This window comes from Pinus tabuliformis, chromosome 8 (genome assembly GCF_031772625.1).
Source record: "Pinus tabuliformis cultivar Carrire ecotype Pingquan chromosome 8, CPIR1, whole genome shotgun sequence".
Lineage (NCBI taxonomy): Eukaryota > Viridiplantae > Streptophyta > Pinopsida > Pinales > Pinaceae > Pinus > Pinus tabuliformis.
Window position 1 is genome coordinate 291,416,370 of NC_142294.1, and position 20,138 is coordinate 291,436,507.

Here is a 20,138-nt window from a genome sequence, read left to right on the forward strand (position 1 = left end):
TTCTGGATAGGCCCTTTTATTATTTCACAGATTCAAGGGAACAATACCTTCATACTGAAAAGTATGGGAGGAGAAGCAGTTTTTGATGGCCCAGTTAATGGGCGTTTTCTGAAAATTTATGTGTTTTAAGGTCTTTTGGCCTTAAAATTGTAAATATTTTATTTTATCAGTTTATTGTAAGCAAAGTAGACTCCATGCCCAATGGAACAATAGGAATTTTGCTAATTTGTTTTCATCAGGAAGGCATTGATCTGCAGGTTCTTGAGACCTCACAGGGAGGATCTCATCCCCAGAAGGAGCCAGTGTTAGCTCTGCTATTACTTTCAACATTTTAAGGACAAATGCAGGCTTGATTGGGTTGTTGATGATCAAAACAGGGGTCGTAGCAGTTGGTTTTCCTTCCCTCCTTCATTTTCTTTATAACTCTCGCTACCTCCGTTTCCTCCTCCTCCTTCATTTTTCTACGTTCCCATAACCCCGTTATCCCTGTTTTTCCTCCCAAAACCCTCTATAAACCCATTTTCCCAGGCCCCCAAGCGCTAATGGCATTAAACCCATATGACTGCGCCTTCGCAAAAAGCGCCACCCGCGGCTGTCCCTGTCACATCAATCCTGCTAAACCATGTTCATCTCCCCACCATCTGATCAACCCCTACCGCGATCGGACGGCATCCGCAGCTCCCGCTCCCGTAACCTGCACGAATGTTAGTAAACGGGGAAAGCGGTTTCCCGCGAGTCACATCCGCCACGCGTCAACGCCTGAGTGGTATCGCGACCCCTCTGTACGAATACCACTATCTCCCATAAGCGGTGTAGGGAAACCACTAACCGCCTACTTGTACGTCCCCCACTCATTAACATTCTTGCATCTCTACCGCCCGATAGCCGTCGGACCTACCCGACCGCGATCCGATAGCCCACGTTTCTCCATTCGTGTTTTCTCCCGATACCCCCTGTAAATCGATCTCAATCGTTCATCCGCGCGATCCAACGGCTGGTATTTGCCTTCCGCCATGCTACCTGTGTCCATAGCCTATCCAATGTACCCGAGGGAGGAAGGTGGCCAGTTTTTCAGCCCTCTCTGCAATAAATCCTCAACAACTGCATTTAACAAGAGAGGATGGCCGAGAAGAAAAAGGACGGCCTCGAGCAGATCAAAGCGTTAATCAGTTATGGAGCTCCTTTCAGTCAACACTTCACCTGCTCAAGGAGTACAACAGAGTACCAGAAAAGGTCAATTTGTTCATTAAAGCACACAGTTTGCAGCAGAGACCCATATTAGATAGTTAAGGTGGTTGGTGGTCCATGATGACCCCTCCACGCATAGAACAACAGGATATTTTTGTAAACAAACTCTATATATACCCAGAAACAAGATGTAATGAGGGTTGATGGATATTATTTTGATATAAGGTTCAACTTCTAGACACTGTAACTACTGTGATACCTGCAGCATTTGGTCTTCATTTTTAGCTAATACAAGCTTCTTTTGCTGTTAATTGCTTACTTACCACTTCTTCTTTATTCCAGGCTGTGCCTGTTATGCATTTTTCATGTGCTCTTGATGTTTAGCATTAGAGGGGCTGTCATCCCACCTCTGTGTTAGAATCTAGTATGTATCATTGAATGTGTACGCATGTTTCTGTTATTTTGATGCCAAAGAGCTGTCATCCTGTCTGTGCATTGGGAAATAGAATTACAAACCTTTTAACTGGTTGCATCCGGCCATCACAGGGTCTTGTGCATCTGCTGGTGTGGTCAGTATTCTCCATCTTCACCTATTCCTTAAACCGTGAGTGATTGGTGGTCTAAAGCCTTGTAGTCTGGGGCTGTTCACCCATGTCTGGGGTTAAGCATAGTAGAAGTGGTTATCTGGCTTGAATATGCATCATTCCCTCCATTCATCCACCATTTTCCAACATTTTTGTTGAGTTTGTAATGTTCCCGAGCATCTTTGATATACAACCTAGGAGAGTTTCTTGGGGTGATAACAGGTCCCATTACAACACGCCCTAAAAAATATCGCATCTGCCATATCGCTAACCTTAAAACCTTGTCACATACAAATCCATCGATTGTGATATAATATGCAGACCCGCTAGACCATTATACTACACCTTAATGGAATATCGCATCTGCATTGGAAGTTATGTATGACAAAGGAATGCCACTTAAATCATCTGATTGCGATAATATTACGACCCTACGGGACCATTACAATTCAACTTAATGAAATATCGCATCCGCAATAATCGCAAGTTTCAAAGGGATTTCAAAACGCTGATTGCGATATAATACGCAGACCCGATAGCTCCATAGAATATACCTTTATGTAATATTGCGTCCAGGGATCGGGGAAGTTATGCAAATCATTAGGGTTGTCACCCTCGGACCGCCGATTGCAATAAGACTTGTGAACTAGGCCGCCAATTGCGATAAGTCTTGTGAACCCGACCGCTGATTGTGATATTAGCTGTGGACCCAACGGATCTATTGACGATGGTTTAATATTATATCACGTTCGTTTCATTGACAGTGTGAATATCAGTGATGTTAAGAGTTGCAATTGCGGGACCTCCTTGGGTACGGTCTCTCCTATGAAATCCTCCATAAATAAAACAAGTGTATGAGTAATCAGATGAATATCCATAAGTCGACCTCTCCCTCCAAATGAACATGTCTTTTGATTATTGGTCAAACTCGTATAAAAACGAGTTAAAATGCTTCACTTATGAGCATAGAACTCGAGCATAAAAAAAAACAGAGCATAAGGAAAGTTCACAACTAGTGAACTTGAAGAGATAGAGAAACTTGAAGGTCGAGAAGACGCAGAAGGTGTAGCAGAAGCCAAAGGCCGAGCGAAGAAGGAAGCTGAAGACAGAGTGAGAAGGCAATTTTTTGACCTGATTCATCTTGGAAGGATCGGACCTGAAGTGAAGCCACAGCGCAGACAACGACTTGTTGCAAAGACCTAATGCAGATATCTTATTGAAAACATTAGCAGATCTTGAAGACTTTATTGAAGATCATGATGCATTGTTGAGATCATCATGAGGTAAACTTTGCAAACTCTGTTAGACAGTATGAAAAATTGTGAAGACTCCTTCATATGAAGATAGGTCGTCATTGATGATGTAGCATGGAGACTACAGTGAAACTGTAGATTGACAAAATTCAGCAAAGAAGATTTTGGGAGCAAAGAATGAATATCAAAACATATCTAGACAAAATATAGCAGTGGGTTGGAGCCCAGAGGGTTGGTGCCCTGAAGGTTGGAGCCTCAAACAAACAAGGTAGGTGCCTTGAAGGATAGGGTTGGAGCCCTAGAGGATCGGTGTCCTCAAGAAACCAGGTCGGAGCCTGTACTAGAGAAGGGTTGGAGCCCTAGGGGTTGGAGCCTCTAAACACAAGGTTGGTGCCTTGAGAAGATAGGGTCAGTGCCCTAGAGGTTGGAGCCTCACAAAAGACCAAGTTGGTGCTTGGCAACAGGTTGGAGCCTGGAAGATTGAAGATCGGTGTCTTCATCAAGGGTTGGAGCCTATATATATTGTACTTGATTTATTATAAAGATTATATTAATAAAAGCATTTATTCCTATTGTTCATTTTGTGTTCCCAACATAATTGATTTAACTGGTAAAAGTAACAATTGAAAAAAAATACTAATTCACCCCCCCAGTATTTCCAACACAAGGATGCTCAATTATAAATGACTGCGGAAGTCATTTCTCCAAAACCAAAATGTTTGTGGAAGTCATGCACAATCCTTGGTAAAATGTGAATAAGTTAATTATGAAATTCATTTGGTTCCTTTGATCTATGAGATTTTGATGTGTGCAGGTTGTGGAACAAGACCTTACCAATGAACCATCAGATGGGTACGAGCTCACAATCAATCCCTTAAGGTGAAGCGCGGAGTTTCAAAGTAGAGTAGATGAGAAGCCATGGAAATTAGAGTGCGGAGTCCTAAATCCACGAAAGATAAAGACATGGAGTCCTCAATCTACTAAAGCACGGAGATGCATGCAATAGGGATGTGGAATCCCTATTCTCTAAAAGAAAAATACTGCTCATGGGCAGCGCAGGGATGAATTTCCTTAATAAAATCTCATTTCTGACAATTTTGGAGTGAATTTCTAAAAATAGACAGTCATGTCTAGCATCTCAAGTATGACTTTCCAAAAAGAGTAAATCACCTTCAATCAATGGGTAATCTGGTATAGTTGAAGGAAAATCACTTAACTTATCATTAATCAATCCTGATGGTTCAATCTCAAATTAATCCTCAATATTATTAATATTACTATTATTTTTTATGAAACTATGATATTATTATTAAAAGGAAATTACAAATCACCTTCATCTCCTCAATCATTTCACACCTCTCTGCTTGATGACTCTCATGGCTCTATGTAACTCTCTCTCTCTTTTAAAAATATATTACACTCTCTTTTATGCATTCATCAAAGAATGACATATTCCTCTTACACTCATTAAAGTCATGTCATAAAATATTCCTCTTACGCTCTCTTTAATGCATATGTTACACTCTCCTTAAGTAAGGCATGCATACCTCTCCTTAATGGCATGAGTTACACTCCTCTAAATGGAATACAAGGCATGCATATTACTCCTCCTTTATGACAAGAATTTGTTGCTCCTCCTATATATGTGTCTCATGTATTCTCACTTGGAGGAAGGTGCATGGTGATACCAAGAGTTTGAGAGATTTGAAGAAGATTGTGAGAGGGAGAGATTTGGAGAGTAGCCAAATTCTAATCTAAATTATTAAGTAGCTCTACTCAATCGAGTTGAACATGAGTGGTATTGGGAGAAACTAAAACTTATTTTCTTCAGTTTGCCTTGTATATCTCTCTACTACTATATTTTAGTACTACTTGTGAGCTCTTACAGCTTAGGGATTCCAGGGGGAGAACTTCTCTCTCAATATGGTTGGGTGCAAAACTGGATGGTTCAAATGAGTTGGTTAAGGGATCAAAGATGGATCATATTCTCAGCGATTGGAGCTGAATATCTCTTCAAGGATAATTTTCATTGTCCTAAAATTTAGTATAGCTTTAGCATAAAATAAAAAATAGAAATTTAAATTTTTGTAAGCATCTATTTTGGTTTAATCTTATGTTATCTAGAATCTTATTGGCCAGTTGAAAATGAAGACTAAGAGTGGTCAATATGTATGGATATTTAGATCTCAAGATGTTATGGAATTATTATTGGTGTAATTTATTGTACTAACCTTGGTATTGTAGCATTTGAGAAAGGAAAGCCAAATATTGCTGAAGGTAATTGCAATAAAGAAATTCCAAAGGACTTGGGTAAGAGTTTCATGAGTTATGGTTTTGTTTCAAGTAATTAGAGGCATGTTTTAGAAATGGTTTCAGGATATTTTGCAAAGTGTTTGACAAAATCCCTGAATGGGAAATGCTATTATTTTTTTAATCATTATGCATGAATAAGTGTTAACTTGCAGCCTACCAGAGTAGGAAATGGATGCATACCCGAAATATACTTGGAAGATTCACTAGATCAATCTTTAAAATAAAAATGCAAAAAAAACTTATGGCAGCCAAGAGTTTCAAAGAGAATCATTGTGTATTGCAATAGTTCAAGATGCTTCCCATGTGTTTGTAGGAATGATTGAATGAAAATAATGCTTGATGAATTTCAAAGCCCTTCAACTCATTTACAGTGGATGGAAAGATTTCGAAAAGCATTTAGACAATAATAAGTAATTATAATTTAATTCTATGTTGTTATTTGTTTTGCATAGTTGTAGATTCAAGCTTACAAGTCATCTGTTTGACAAAATTTGTAAATGAAATTCTCGGAGTCAGCATATTTGCTAGTTTTTTAAAAAATGCATCTATGCGTGGTTTTGTAATGATTTAGGACAACATCAAGAGGTATCTGTGCCATATGGACATGTAACCCTCAATTTGATTCCAAAAAAAACATGTTTCAGAACCTAAATCATAAGTATGGGCAATTTTGCAGATCGTTGATGCTAGCTATGTTTGTCTGTTGTCGAGTTTTTGGTGAAAGACTAAGATTATTTAGTCCCTATTTTAAGATGCCAACATTTGGAGTTTCAATTTATGAATTTTATGAGATAAATAGGTTGAAGAAGAATCTCAAATTCATTGCTGCCAAATGTTTGACAAAATGCCTCAATGGCTTTTGATTGCATGCTTGCAAAGTGTTTGTCAAAAGGCCTCAATGGTTGTAGCTTGCATGTTTGCAAAGTGTTTGTCAAAAGCCCTAAATCGTTGTAGCTTTTGTGCATATAAATTGTTAATCTTACTTACAATAGTTTTTATGTACTAGAAATTTATGAATGGACTATTTAATGGATGTAGCTTCCTATATCTGTAAGTTTTTGGTATGAATGTGAAAATAAATTTAATAATTTGTTGAAGTGTGAATAGAGAATATGACAGTTGTTACTTTTATTATCAAAGATTTCATTAAAAAAGGGGTTGTTGTTGGAAAGAATTTTACAGGGACTAATTTTGTAGGATTTTGTGCAAGTGAGCATAATAAGTTTTATCTGAGCTACATGTATTCATGGGTGCATTCTTGTGCTTCAATGACTGTAGAAAACAACTACTTGTGCCCAATTTATGCAAGTCCATTGTTTTACTTGGCACTTTTTGAAGAATAATATGCTTCTGAATTTCTGAATTGGTAACAGTGGTTTCTCTCGCTGCAACATTCATTATACAATTCTCAAGATTGAAGCATTGCCCTAATAATTGGGATTGGGAATTTTAAATTGATGAATTTGGAAATGTTCTTGGGTCAATAGATTTTGTGATTTCATTTTATAAACATATCATATTTATTAGATTTACTAGTGAAGAGAGGCATATTCTTCCCTCAGTTACCTTGCTATAGGTAGGTTAATACGCATACACTTATATGTAATTTTTGTGAAAGAAGCATGATACTTTTGTGGTTATGATATCAAAAGTCAATAAGTGAAGCTTATTTAGCATAATCTAGGAAATCAAATAGGTTGATCTAGCTTAATGTTCACACATGGCATTATGGTGGAATTTATTTCCAGTCTTACTTAGAGCTCATGTATAAGTATGAAAAGAGCACATGCTATCATCTTTTAAACTTGAGAGGAAATGTGTTTTGGAATTGGTTTTAAGGGAAAGTTATTTCTAACTTCTTATGTGATATTCTTATATTGAAATAGATAAAGGAACATGATTACATGATAACTAAGTTAGTAATGTTACAAGAAAAAATGAGTATTAGTGATTAATGTGACCTCTACTTCTCTATATTATTGATGGTTGGTAAGGTGGGAACTTGCACCCTCCAAAACACAAGGGTTAAGTTTCGGAAAGCCTCCCTTATTTTATCTAATTTCTGCAGCCTATGAAATCAAAGAAAATTTGTAATTCTCATATTAAAAAAAAAAAAAACTATTTTTTTGGAGTTCCTTAGAGAGCCCATTTTAGACCTCAAATTTCCCCTAATAACAGAAAAATAAAATCACATTTCAAGCAGAAATCAAAGTTACAAGACATGCCAAAGAACATAAATGGAAAACAAGTCTGTTGATTTTGTTGGGTAGCTGCCGGAGTTATTCCCCAGCTACACAAGTCGGCTCATGAAAGAAAATTAAAAGAAAGAAAAACTTAATTTAATTTTAAATTTAATTTGCTCAAGTAGGCCCCAAAAATACAAGTTGGCCCAGCAAAGAGACATGCCACCCGGGCATCCTAAAATCACTATAAAAAGGCACTCGAACTTCTCATTTTTTCACTCACTTATCACTCACACATTTCTCTCTCTCACACGTGGGAAGCAATCTGAGGAAGAGGCTGAAGTTTCTAAGTAACCAAATTTCTGAGACAGCCGAAGTTTGACCAGAATTTTATCAGAGTTGACCGAGACTTTCTGAGATCTGTTCTGACCAGAGTTGACCAAGTTTCTGAGATCTATTTGACATGCGTTGACCAAGCTTCTCTGTCATCTGTTTGAGCTGTGGTTGACTAAGTTTGACCTCGTACATGTGGGCCACATTGTTTGCCTGTTTGACCGAGTATTTCTGGGCAGTTTGACCAAGTTTGGGTTTCCCAAGGCAAAATTCTGGTGTCTACTATGCATGGCTATTCTACTGTGATCTTTACTATTTCCGTTGCATTTACAGTTGAATTTTCTGAGCATAATTGTTTAATGATGTTATGGGGTGTGCTGAAGTAATATCACATATCATTGAAAGTAATTATCAGTTGCAGAAAATCGGGCTTGTGTAATTAGCATTAAAAAATCAACAAAGTCAACATATGCAAGGCAACAAAATAGTAAATACACTATTTGCAACTTAAAATGAAATTGTTCAACAATATATTGTGGGAAACTGGGCAAATTGAAACAAAATTCTAAGACAATTGCGAAATTGCCCCTAGTTTTCTATTGACTAGAAATATGAAAATTCAAAAAGCACATAAATACATATGAAGACAAAAATCACTTCGCAAAAATATGTATACTTTTCCCAATATACACATTTGTAATAACTCGACCCTAAACTCATTGCCACATGGACTCTAAACCAGAATCAATACACGTGAAAAACTATCATTTCATTTAAATCGTAATCAGCTCACTATTGAAGCACAACTATCACAATTGTGGAAGAAGAATGAAAAATTGGTAAGAGCCATTAATAGGTCTGTTTTGTTTACCAGCTACTAGATTAGCATACTTACATTCTGTTTGGCTTCCATCATCATCTTCCTATGCAATGCTTCATGTTCTTCTCTAACACGTGAAGGTGCACCACGCTTCTGGTAAATGTTTTTCTGTGCAAAGTCTTCATCAATATCATTGTTAGCAGTTGCAAATGGATGATTTGCAGGGATCCATCTGACTGTGTCTGGATCAATGCCTGGTGGTATAGGGTCCCCTTCCTTCAAAAACAGGGTTGGTCTTTTCCATTGGTATGCCCGGACACGCCTATTTTGATGATTCAATGCCTTTTCTTCAGTCAGAGTAACAGGTGTTAAACGGAAAACCTTCCCACATATTTTTACAATTGAATTCTTTTTACCAGCTCTCACCAATGGATTGTTGAAAGGATCATCATACTTCAGGGGCCTAGAACTGCAGTGTAAAAATGTGAGTAGCAAGCCTGCTAGGATTAAAATAATATGAAAAAACTTTACGACAATAAAAAAGAAGGCATTAACGAGTATCACTTCTCTGCTTGTATGACTTTCAATCAGCATAATACAACTAAATGCTTCACAGTAATTTAAACCCTTCAGGTAAAAGGAAAACACTTACTACTGCCTTGATAATGTATGCTTTATGTTGTTAGCCAAAATTCAAACAACTAAGACTCTTTTCTGTTCTGAAGGTTAAGGGGCCTATAATAGAAACTCATCATAATTGCGAAGAAGTGGTCATTACAAGCCCAAAAATATTCTGGTGCTAAGGTAGTTGTGATGTACCACATGCTGAAAATTTTATGAAAGAGATGCAGCTGTAAATGCTGAAAAAGTGTTCTTGAAAAGAAGTCATAAAATGACCTATGTATAGTGTTCATGTAAAACCCAGTGCTCTTCAAAATGGAGCTGGCAGTTCAAATAGTAGCTGTGCATGACATAACCAAATTTTCTCACAGTAGGAAGGTTTGTGTGCCCCCCAAAGGGAGAAGAGTTGTGGGGTGTCCCCAGTTCCAAAGAACCATCCCAGTTCATTCTGCTCAAGGAGGCAGCATAAAGAGAAAAGCATAGCAGCCAGCAGGCAATGTGATATGCAGTATCCAGGTTGGCTTCGTATTGGAAAGTGCAGCAGCGGCACCAACTTTTCCAGAAAAGGGGAAACAAACATAAAATGTAATGTATGTTGGTTTTACACACACAAGTGTGAACAGGAATACACAATAAAATAAGAAAGAGTGGATTCATTCATGTCATTAGATGATACAATGCCTCATTGCATAGTAGGAGAAGAAGAGTACATTACGTAACTCCCAAAAACATAAGTAATAACCACTACATTAGTCACTGTATTAAATGGCTTGTTACTACATCACTTCATCAGTGAGACTTTATTATACATCTAAGTTTTAAATATGACCATTATCTCTAACACCCTCCCATAATGGTCATTTTACATGCTTGTTCAAAATTAAAAATACAAAAGCTTTGGATAAACAAGATGGTTGTGAATTCTAACAGGCAGTGTTGATGAAATGTAATTTACATCACTATCCTTTTGTCTTAAACCATTGACTCATCAACCAGATGAGAGATAATTTTCACTAAATAGTCAACATTTCCACCATTGAGATAAAACTTGGCTTGTTCATTGTGTTACCCCTCATGTTGACATGAGTAGTGTTACCTGTGCATATACATGGGTAACACTAAGAGAAAAATTTCTCCTGAGATACAGACGACCAGTCAGCAACTTCACATGATCCTCAGATAGCAGCTTCTCAGATGCTTCTCACCCCCTTACTGGTCAGCTCATCCACTTGATTACCAAGCTCTTCCAATGAAGGTATGTCAGCAACCATGAGGTACACTAGCCATCGTTTCATACAAACCAATTAGATTTAATGTTTTAGGCATCTAAGGATCATGGGTTGAAATCAGATAATGGATCATGAGGCTTAGATGTTATACTTGTTGCCTTATTTCACCTTGGTGGTTATCTCTTCCTTCTAGTAAAGTGCAAGCACCCAGGACTTATTTTTTCACTATCTAGGAGGGGCACGAATAGGTGCCCTTGATAGAGGTACTGTGTCCATATCCTTCCATGTTTAACACTTGCCATCTGTCCATGATCCATTGTTCTTTCTTCTGTTTGGTTGCTGTTGGTCACTAATACAGTAATACCAGTTCCCTGCTTGTCTCATCCTATGAGAAAAAGGGCTTGAAAATGCGCATAGGTTGATGAAGCTACATAAGGAAAGTGACTTAAAGAAAACATCCCAACCCCTATGAGAAATGAACTGCCCATCTAAAACAGGGATTGAAATGAAACCAATGAAAGCTTGCTAAGCAAGCCAATCAAAGCAAAGAAAAAGGCTAAGTAAAGGGTTGAAAATGCAATGCCAAGGAAAGGGTAACTCAAGTAATGCAAGAACTCCATCTACAAAGGTGTTTATGGGTGATGGTCTTACATAACCCATGTATAAGATTATGACACCCATCACGAAGTACACCCAAAACCACATCACTTATCACTCGCACCTATTGATTTAAGGGTCCACCTAGGAACTGTTTCTCCCCCAACTTTGGGAGCACCCAATAGGGGCATTTGATGATCCCTCTAAACCTAAATATGACAACTTGTATAAGGTCATAAGCTAGTGTGAACTTTGAAGATGATACTTTGTGTGATATAATTATATGGCTTTAATATCGAATATAGTTCACTTTTTGTGCTTTAATGACACTTCTGCCCATGCTAGTTGATCCTACTTGATTCCTTGAGCTTATACTTAATGACGATCTAGACAAGGTCATGGCCCTTTGGAGGACATTGGTGATGCTTCTCCTTCACTTCATGGATGATCAATTATTGCAATGTTGTGAACATCATGATCAGGATTAAATTGGTGAGGGTCCGAACAATTTAATTAACAAAAAAAAGAAAAAAAATCGGGAAAATCGGGAAAAAAATTGGTGTAAATCGGGAAAAAATCAGCAAATACAAAAAAAATCATTTTTTCAATTTTTTAAATATCTAAAGCATCCACAACATAAAATAAACACATTGACACATATATATGAAAAGAGAACTAATATATAAGATGTGTAATATCATGTCTAGTGCTACATCACACATCACAGTGAGTCATGCCCTGAATACTAAGTCCTGAGTCCCGACTCAACCTCAAATATCAACAAAAAACATAATAATGTATCTCATATCATGAGTCATAATGCCATATATAATGAAATGAACCTAATAACTAATACTATTGATTTCCACTGCCCCTCTTGCGAGAAAATGTAACATCTTTCCCTCTAGATGAAGAAGGCACTAGGGTTGGCACTAGCAGTGGACTCTGTTGTGCTCTAGAAGTTGAAGAATTAGGAGCTATAGGAGGTAGACCACGTCCTCTATTGGTGACCATGGTAGGTTGTGTCACCTCCTCCTCCTCCTCCTCCTCCTCTGCAACTGCTACCCCCTCCACTACCTCCTCTAACCAATCAACGGTTGACTCCATGACAAGCCTCTCAGCGTCAACCCTCCATGTAGCAATAGTGTCAATCCCATCCAATGAGATGGCCTCCACATCAGGTGTCTTCTCAAGTTGCCTCACCAACAATCGAATATTGTCGTAGACGTAGACCATGTCATTAAGTCGCTGAGACTCCAACCTGTACAAGGGTCATAAATTAATAAATAATAAATAATAAATTAATAACTATAAAAAATTATTATTTAATGAATTCAAAAAATTAATTGGAATATTTTTGACCTATTACACTTTCTGGTGTGTATTTTTTCAAATACATTCCAGTTGCACTCGCATCCAAAGGAACTACATGTTTGGATGAGCACTCGAATGGGAAGCCTTTGGAAATTGGGTACTTTACCACCATCCATGACCTCAAAATCAAATAAGAAGCCACAGGAGTAAAAAAATGCGGGGTTCAGGTAGATCCCTGCAGCATGAATGGGACGATGGAGTGTATTATTCCATTGCATATCAATCACTTCCCATATGAGTTGCTGTCTTTGAAACCCCTCATCCCCCTTATCATCATAGTAGCTGCGAATGGATTCTTTGGCCCTATCCATGGCCTCATACAAGTAGCCCATTGCAGGCTTGTCTCCATTAACTAATCAAAGAACCTTTACCAAAGGTTCAGTAATGCTACACACCTCCTGCACTCCCGCCCATAAGCTTTCCTGGTATGAAACTAGCCTACATATGGCCTCTCCCTCTAGTTTGCAGCTATATGGTAAAGCACGCCACTCCTCTAAAAGAAACATTCTCTTCACATCCCACATAGAATTCAAGAGGGATTGAAGAGATATGTAGCTAGTGGCAAATTGTGTAATGGCAGGGTGCACCAACTCCTTGTCATTGGTGAATGTTCTCATCAAATTAAGCAAATATGCATGATTATATATAAATTTTGTTATTTTTTTGATGATTTAACAATATCATTGACAAAAGGATTTTTTCCTATGTATTCCAACATCAAATTAATGTAGTCTACAGCACAAGGTGTCCAAGATAAGTTAGGAAACCTCTCCATAAGCATCCTACTAGCATCAACATAATTTGCAACATTGTCCATTATGATTTGGACAACATGATGTGGACCCACCTCCTAAATGAATACATCCAATAAATCACATAATAACCGTGCATCCTTGATTTGTGCAGATGCATCAATAGATCTCATAAACATTGTCCCCTTGGGACAATTAACCAAGAAGTTAATAAAGGGTTCTACCTTTTTGATCGGTCCAACCATCTAACATCACAGTGTTGTTGAAGAATGTAACTAGGTTCGGTCTACATAATTGTACTTGAAGTCAAAATGTAATATATATTTGCCAAAAGAAAGCAAAAAGAATTTTATTATTATTTTTAATTGACTTGTTAAAGCATGGGTTTCATGCTTGGGTCAAATGTATAGGTCAAGCCTCCATTGTAGGCTTTAGGTTATTGTCAAAGTCAATTTGTGAAGACTCCTCCATCCATCTAGTCTCCTTGTTGTTGAAAGAATCCTTATCAAGTCAGCTACCCTCAAAAGAACACATGTTGGCTCAATACAGTGACACATCTCCTCACATGCTCATGTCGGCTCATTTCAATATGGAAACAACTATATATAGGAGTGTGACCTTCGCTCAAAATCACAAAACAGAAACTCAACTATTTCAAAGAACAAGTTGGTCCTATTACAAAGACAAGTTTGGATGACAACTCAGAGACATGTTTCAGTATTTTTATAGTGGAGGAACTCGGATTAATTGCAGGGATGATCTCGGTGTAAATCACAGTGTGACAAATCAAATATCACAGTTTTGGTGCTAATACAGTTCAGTGATATTACAGTGGTTATATCTCGGTGCTACCACAGTGAATGTCTCAGTGTTATTACAGTGAGGAAGTCTCAGTATCTCGGTGCTATCACAGTCATGAAGTCACAATGTTAGTGCTCACTGCTATCACAGTGGTATGGTTTTGATGCTAAAGGATAAACTTCGATATGTATATATTTCAGTGAGTAGGTTCAGAGATCATTGCTATCACAATGATACAAGTTCGGTGCCATTGCAAGGATCAAAGTGTGAAAGAAGAATGACTGCTATAGGAGCTATTGAACTGAAGAATGACAAGGTTGACTTGATGGATGGAGGTTGTCTCGAGTTTGAGTTGAAAGGGTCTTGGTCGTCTCTTCTTGAATCTACTGAAGGAAGAATTTTGATCGGGTTTTCACCTAGAATGGGGTTTTGCCCTGGCAGCGTGCCTACATCTTGTGTTCTCTTCTATTTATTGCTTGGCATTAGTCTTGATGATAAGAAAAGATAATTAAAAGATCTAATAATAATAATAATAATAATAACATCACAAGTTAATGTCATAATAAGAGAAATCGTTTAACTACCATCTTCTGGATTTCTCAACATGGTATCAGAGCTATAATCAAGGTCAAAAGGCAGTTTTCTCTGTGAAAGGCAGTTTGAAGTATTCTTTATTTGCATTAGATCATGTTAGATCAAGATCAATGATCTAGTTTAGTGTTTATTCACCATAGTAAAGACATCTTGAAAAAGGAGGATTTTGGTATTCCTCAAAGAGACAAGTTCGAACCTAATTCAGAAAGTAAGGGTCAGTAAAATCACAGTAAGACAATGCGGTTTACAGGCTTGGTGAAAAATTTCAGAAGGAGGATTTTGGTTCAATTTCAAAGAATGTAACTTCACTCAAAATACATAGAAGGTTTCGGTGAAATCATATGACAGAGTTTTGGCATACTACAAGGAGAAAATTTGGATGTCACAAGATTTCGATCTACCACAGTGAGACAAGTTTGATCAATTTCATAAATGATCTTATGAAGCAATTCCAGTGTGAAGTTCGGTGTCATTCACTATCATAGTCATAAAGGAGATTTCAGGCTCAGTGAATTATTTACAGTAGAAGCACTAAGTGTCGAAGTTATGTGTAAGGTCAAAATAGTGAAAAAGTATATTCTATCTTCCACTTGTTGAAGAAATGAAACTTGGTACAGCTTCTTGTGGAGATCTATCAAGTTCAAGCACAAGGTACTAGCTCAAGGAAATCAAGTATTTAACAAGATGCATTTGCAACAAGTCAAATAAGGTATGTAAACACAAGGTACATTTATGAGATTTTATATTTATATTAATGATCCTTGTTTATAACTAGTCTAGGATTAATAGTGTACTCTCTAGATAACATATTAGAACCTTAATCCTCTCCCTCTAGGATTTACATGTAATCTAGGATTCCAAGCAAAAGTCCTTGATTAAAAGAAAGAATAACTTTTCATAGAATTCCATCCTCCATGGCTATGTAGGAAATCTAACTTAAGAAATTAAATCACATTCTTGGTATCACATGGTTTGCTTGTAAGTATGTATTACAAGTATAAAAGATCATGGCTTAGTACAAAGAAGACACTTCAAGGAATCCTTCCAAGGTCTGTTAAGAAACATCTCCAGGTATGTCTTAAACTATACACCTTACAAAATTCTCTTAAAAGTACGTTCATCTTATTTTTGCATCACATTACTAACATCATTATGTCTAGTTCTCTCGAATCATAATGATTCTTGTTTCGGGTGATTCATCACTTGATAAATCTACCCTCCTTACATCCTTAATTGTTCTTATAGAACCCTAGACTAGTCTTCTCGAAAGCCCTAACCTAAGTGTATGTTTATGTTAATGTCTAAAACCCTAAAATTGCTTAGGGTTATTGTGAAATGCTATTTGAAGTTTTTGTTATTCATGTCAAGTTTAGGGTTTTGGTATGATCGTGAAAATCCTAACTTGATAGGGTTGAAATAATGTTGCCTAAAATCTCAAACCTTTGAAGTTTTAATGTAGTAGGGTTTGCTTTGCTATGTTATGAAACCCTAGACCTTTAGGGTTTGGTTGGGTCTATAAGCAAAACCCTTGATATGTATTTAATGTCTTAGGAATGAAGCCCTAGGTATATATATGTGTCCATTTGGTCAAAACCCTAGATTGGTCTAGGTCGGTATATGACATGTGATGTGCTTATGCATGATAATGAATTCCTAGATATGAATGTAATCTAATTATTGACGGTCATGAGTCCTAGGGTTTGGAAATAGGCCATAGTCAAAGTTTCATGTTCTAGGATAATGTTGTCTGGTAAATCTAGGGTTTTGCGGCTAAACCCTAGTAGTAGTTAAAATCTCTAGTATGTATAACCGTCTGGAATTTATGAATCTATATAGTGATTGTTGAGAATATATAGATGGAAATCTAGGGTTTACATCAAACCCTAGTAGATGTTAATCATGTTGTTGATTAAGTTGTGATTGGTTTTGATTGTTGAAGCTCATGTATGAAATCTAAGATATGTATGAAATCCTAGTGAGGAGTCTAACATATGAATTTTGATAATTGTTAGACACATTACTTGTTTGAATTATTTTTGGGGTTTACTAGATGAAAGAACTTGTCATCTCATTGAAAGAATATTGAAACCCTAGGTGAGATTTTGAGTTGTGGATTTGATTTAGGGTTTGTGACAAAACTTGGGCAAGAAGTTGAAGTATTGAAGTATAGTCTCTTGTTGATTATGTTTGAAAAGTCTAATGCTTCCGTTATTATAAGATTTTGATATGGCTAACTTCATGCTTCTATGGTTTTGGTTGTACTTGTTGTCTAAGTTGTGCAGGTACATCATCTTCAAGAGAGTGAAGATGATCATAAGTAAAGTTGATGTCATAAGGATATTATATGAATGATTCTAATAAGAAGGATGGAAGCCATGAAAGATTCTCTGATGTCGTAAAGAAGAAGTTGATCTCCCTGAAGTTAAGAAGGAGCCTGGATAGAAGAGCTCTCCCTAAGATTAAGAGGGAACCTAGATAGAGAAACTCTCCCTGGTTGAGAGGGAGGGCATAGCATGGTTTTGATTGGAGAATGCATTTTGAAGGATATGTTGTCGCATGTGAAGTAGGAAAGGAAAGTGTATGATTGAGGAATCTTTTGTCAAATATTCGGTTGATAGTCATACTGTGTTGAGAAGCAACATTAGTTGTCTGAAAGACCCTGGAGGTTTGTATTTGATTATGTATATGTGAAAGTATATTATTGATTAGGGTTGTATTTGAATAAGTAAATCTTTCGAATTTTTTGATAGCATGCTACTTATCAATCTGTTTGATCAGGAGAGATTGATTGTCCTTGATCTGTTGGATCAAGGAGCGTTGAGGCTTTGTGAGTGAAGCATTGCCTGGGAGGACATCTGGCCGACACTTTGTGTTGATGTCTAGGTCCTGAAGTTGGAAAGGTGATGTTGGTCATAGAGTTCTGACCTCAGATATGTTGAAGAATCTAGGGCAGTTAGAGTTGATGAGATTCTTCTCGCCATGATAACTATTTGTGAGGTTCTTTTAACTTTTCTTATTAGTACTATCTTTCCTTATTATTAGAGTGTGCCTGCGTAGTTCATCAAATAGTTACCAAAAACAAAAGAGACAAGAACACACGATGTTGGCTTTCTACCAAGGCCAAAACCTCTCACTCTTTGAGAGCAAAAACCACACGAAATTCTTCTTATAGAGATTCCAATTGACGAATACCAAGACCATGACCCTTGACCTATTAAGCCACTCCAAGACCAAGACACCAGTGCTCTTCTTTGTCACTATTGAGATCATTATCATTGTTGCACCATTAAGGCCATCACTACTGCACCACTGAGATATGCATTCCTCCTACACCATGATTGCTCCATCATCGAGATCTTCATCACTGTTGCATCATGATTGTTCCTTCATTGAGATCTTGATGCACCAATTCTTCACCTTCACCAATAACTTTATCACACGAATGAGATCTCCATTTCGAGTTATTTATGTATGGCAGTTGTATTGAAGTCTTCATCTTCATTAGGATCATGACTGATATAATGATTACAGTGATGTCAAGGACATGACTGTGTATGATATAAGCTTCACCGAGATCCTTCCTCTAACATGAATGCCGAGACTATTACCGTGATCTTAACCGATACTGTAACCATGTTTTCCTTGCACTAATATTTGTCATAACTATGCCGAGACTGTATCACTATGACCCTGTAACTAGGCCAAGACTGCAAAGATGAATGCTTTAGGATTTTTGTTAAGTCAAAATCAAATTTATTATGTAAGAATCCCTTCTTGGGTTCATGGTGTCAAAGATAAAAATCTCTTTTGTAATGTCAAAACCTCCTCCATCAAGTCACCTTGCAAGTCGGCCTCCAGATTGATCCTCCACAAGTCGTCTTCCACAAATGATTCATGTCGACTAATTTATAGTCAGAGACAACAACAAATACCCACGTGACCTCGACCCAACTAAGACAAAAGATAGAAGTTTGGATATATATTACAGGTCAGTGAAGATAGGATTATCTTCAGGATTGAAGTAATGAGTAATTGCAGGAACAAGACACTAAGTAATTGTAGGACTGCGACACTAAGTGATTGCACGACCTAGGTACTGAGTTATTGCAGGGCCAAAGCATGACATAAATACAAGACCAAGGTCTGACAAGATTGCATGACCGAAACATGGCATGAATACAGAATTGAGGCATAACAAGACAGTAGGATCAAAGCATCACATAAATACAGGACAGAAATAAAGTATTATTACAGGACTTAAGTATGATTTTACTACAGAATTGAAGCATGATGTGTCATTAGGAACAAGGTTGACTTGATGAATGGAAGGTGTGCTTGGTCTAGGTAATTAGGGTCTTGTTCATTTCAATTTGATTTGAATCTACTGAAGGAAGAGTTGTTGACTGGGTTTTCCCCTCCATAGGGGTTTTTCCTTGGCTGAGTGCCTACATCTTGTGTCCCTTGTTGTTTGGCGTTTATCTTGATGAAATAAAAATTTAATAACAACTAACAACCATATAAGAATATTCACAAGTAAATGTCAAGATCTAAGACAAATATAATGCCCTATATTTCTCAACAGGTTTGTGAGGAGAAAACCCACAAAAGGATGTGTTTGTGGGCAAAGTACCCACGTTTGGGCTTTTTGACCTAAAGCAAAGGGCTTGGAAGTTGGAACCCAAAAATACTAATATTATATTCTGTTAAAATTGGCAACTAGGGGCAAATTCCACCTTGGGACAGCTCATTTGATGGAGATGATGATTGCATTAAATTCCTCTTATCGAGAGGACCAAAATTGATATAAAGATCATCTAATTTGGACAAGCAAAAGTGTGATTTTGAATTTATGCCCACACATGTGCAAATTGTTCAGGTCGGCCACATCATCATGTAGGCTCATGGAGCCCAATGGACATGACTCTTCACCCTCAACGACTTGTATAAATACAAGTGCCTTCTCACCTCATTTGGCATCATCATCACTCACACAATATTCTCTCTCCTTCTCTCATTGGTTCGTACAACTATTGGACAACTTCTCTCTCTCTCTCACGTGTGGCAAGAAGGACAAGTTTTTGGACTAAATTGCAGGGCCGAAAATTTCAGGAGCTGACCAAGTTTGACCATCGTTGACCAAAGACTCTTTGACCTGTTTTGACTGCGATTTTTGGAAGGTTATTTTTGTTTCTCTAGGCCGCATTTCTAGGCACAAAAATCGAGAATATATGGGCAGTTTGACCAGCGCTGACTTCGGGGTTGACTACAACTTTGACCACAGAAAATTACCGCAGATTCCCTCTCTCGTTTGACCGAATTTGACTGGATTGTTTTAGGCTAATTTTGATCAACACAGTCGAATTTGATTGAGGTTGACCGAGCTCAAGGAGGCAAGCTTGATAGTTGCATTGACAATCTTTGACTTTCTAGTTAGGCTGAAGTTTGACTGCAGTTGACTGCAAAGTTGTCAGGGTTGTTTTGACTTTGATTTGGCAA

General features: G+C 37.4%; 1 protein-coding gene across 2 annotated transcripts in view; it reads right to left on the minus strand.

Annotated features, from left to right (window-relative positions):
* The window catches only part of LOC149235269 (uncharacterized), a 302,830-nt gene that overhangs the window by 66,562 nt on the left and 216,130 nt on the right, over positions 1-20,138 (minus strand). For both annotated transcript variants that reach the window (XM_089372060.1, XM_089372059.1), the window contains exon 4: positions 8,750-9,143. In XM_089372060.1, the coding sequence (XP_089228186.1) occupies positions 8,750-9,143 (394 nt within the window). The remainder of the gene's footprint in view (positions 1-8,749; positions 9,144-20,138) is intronic.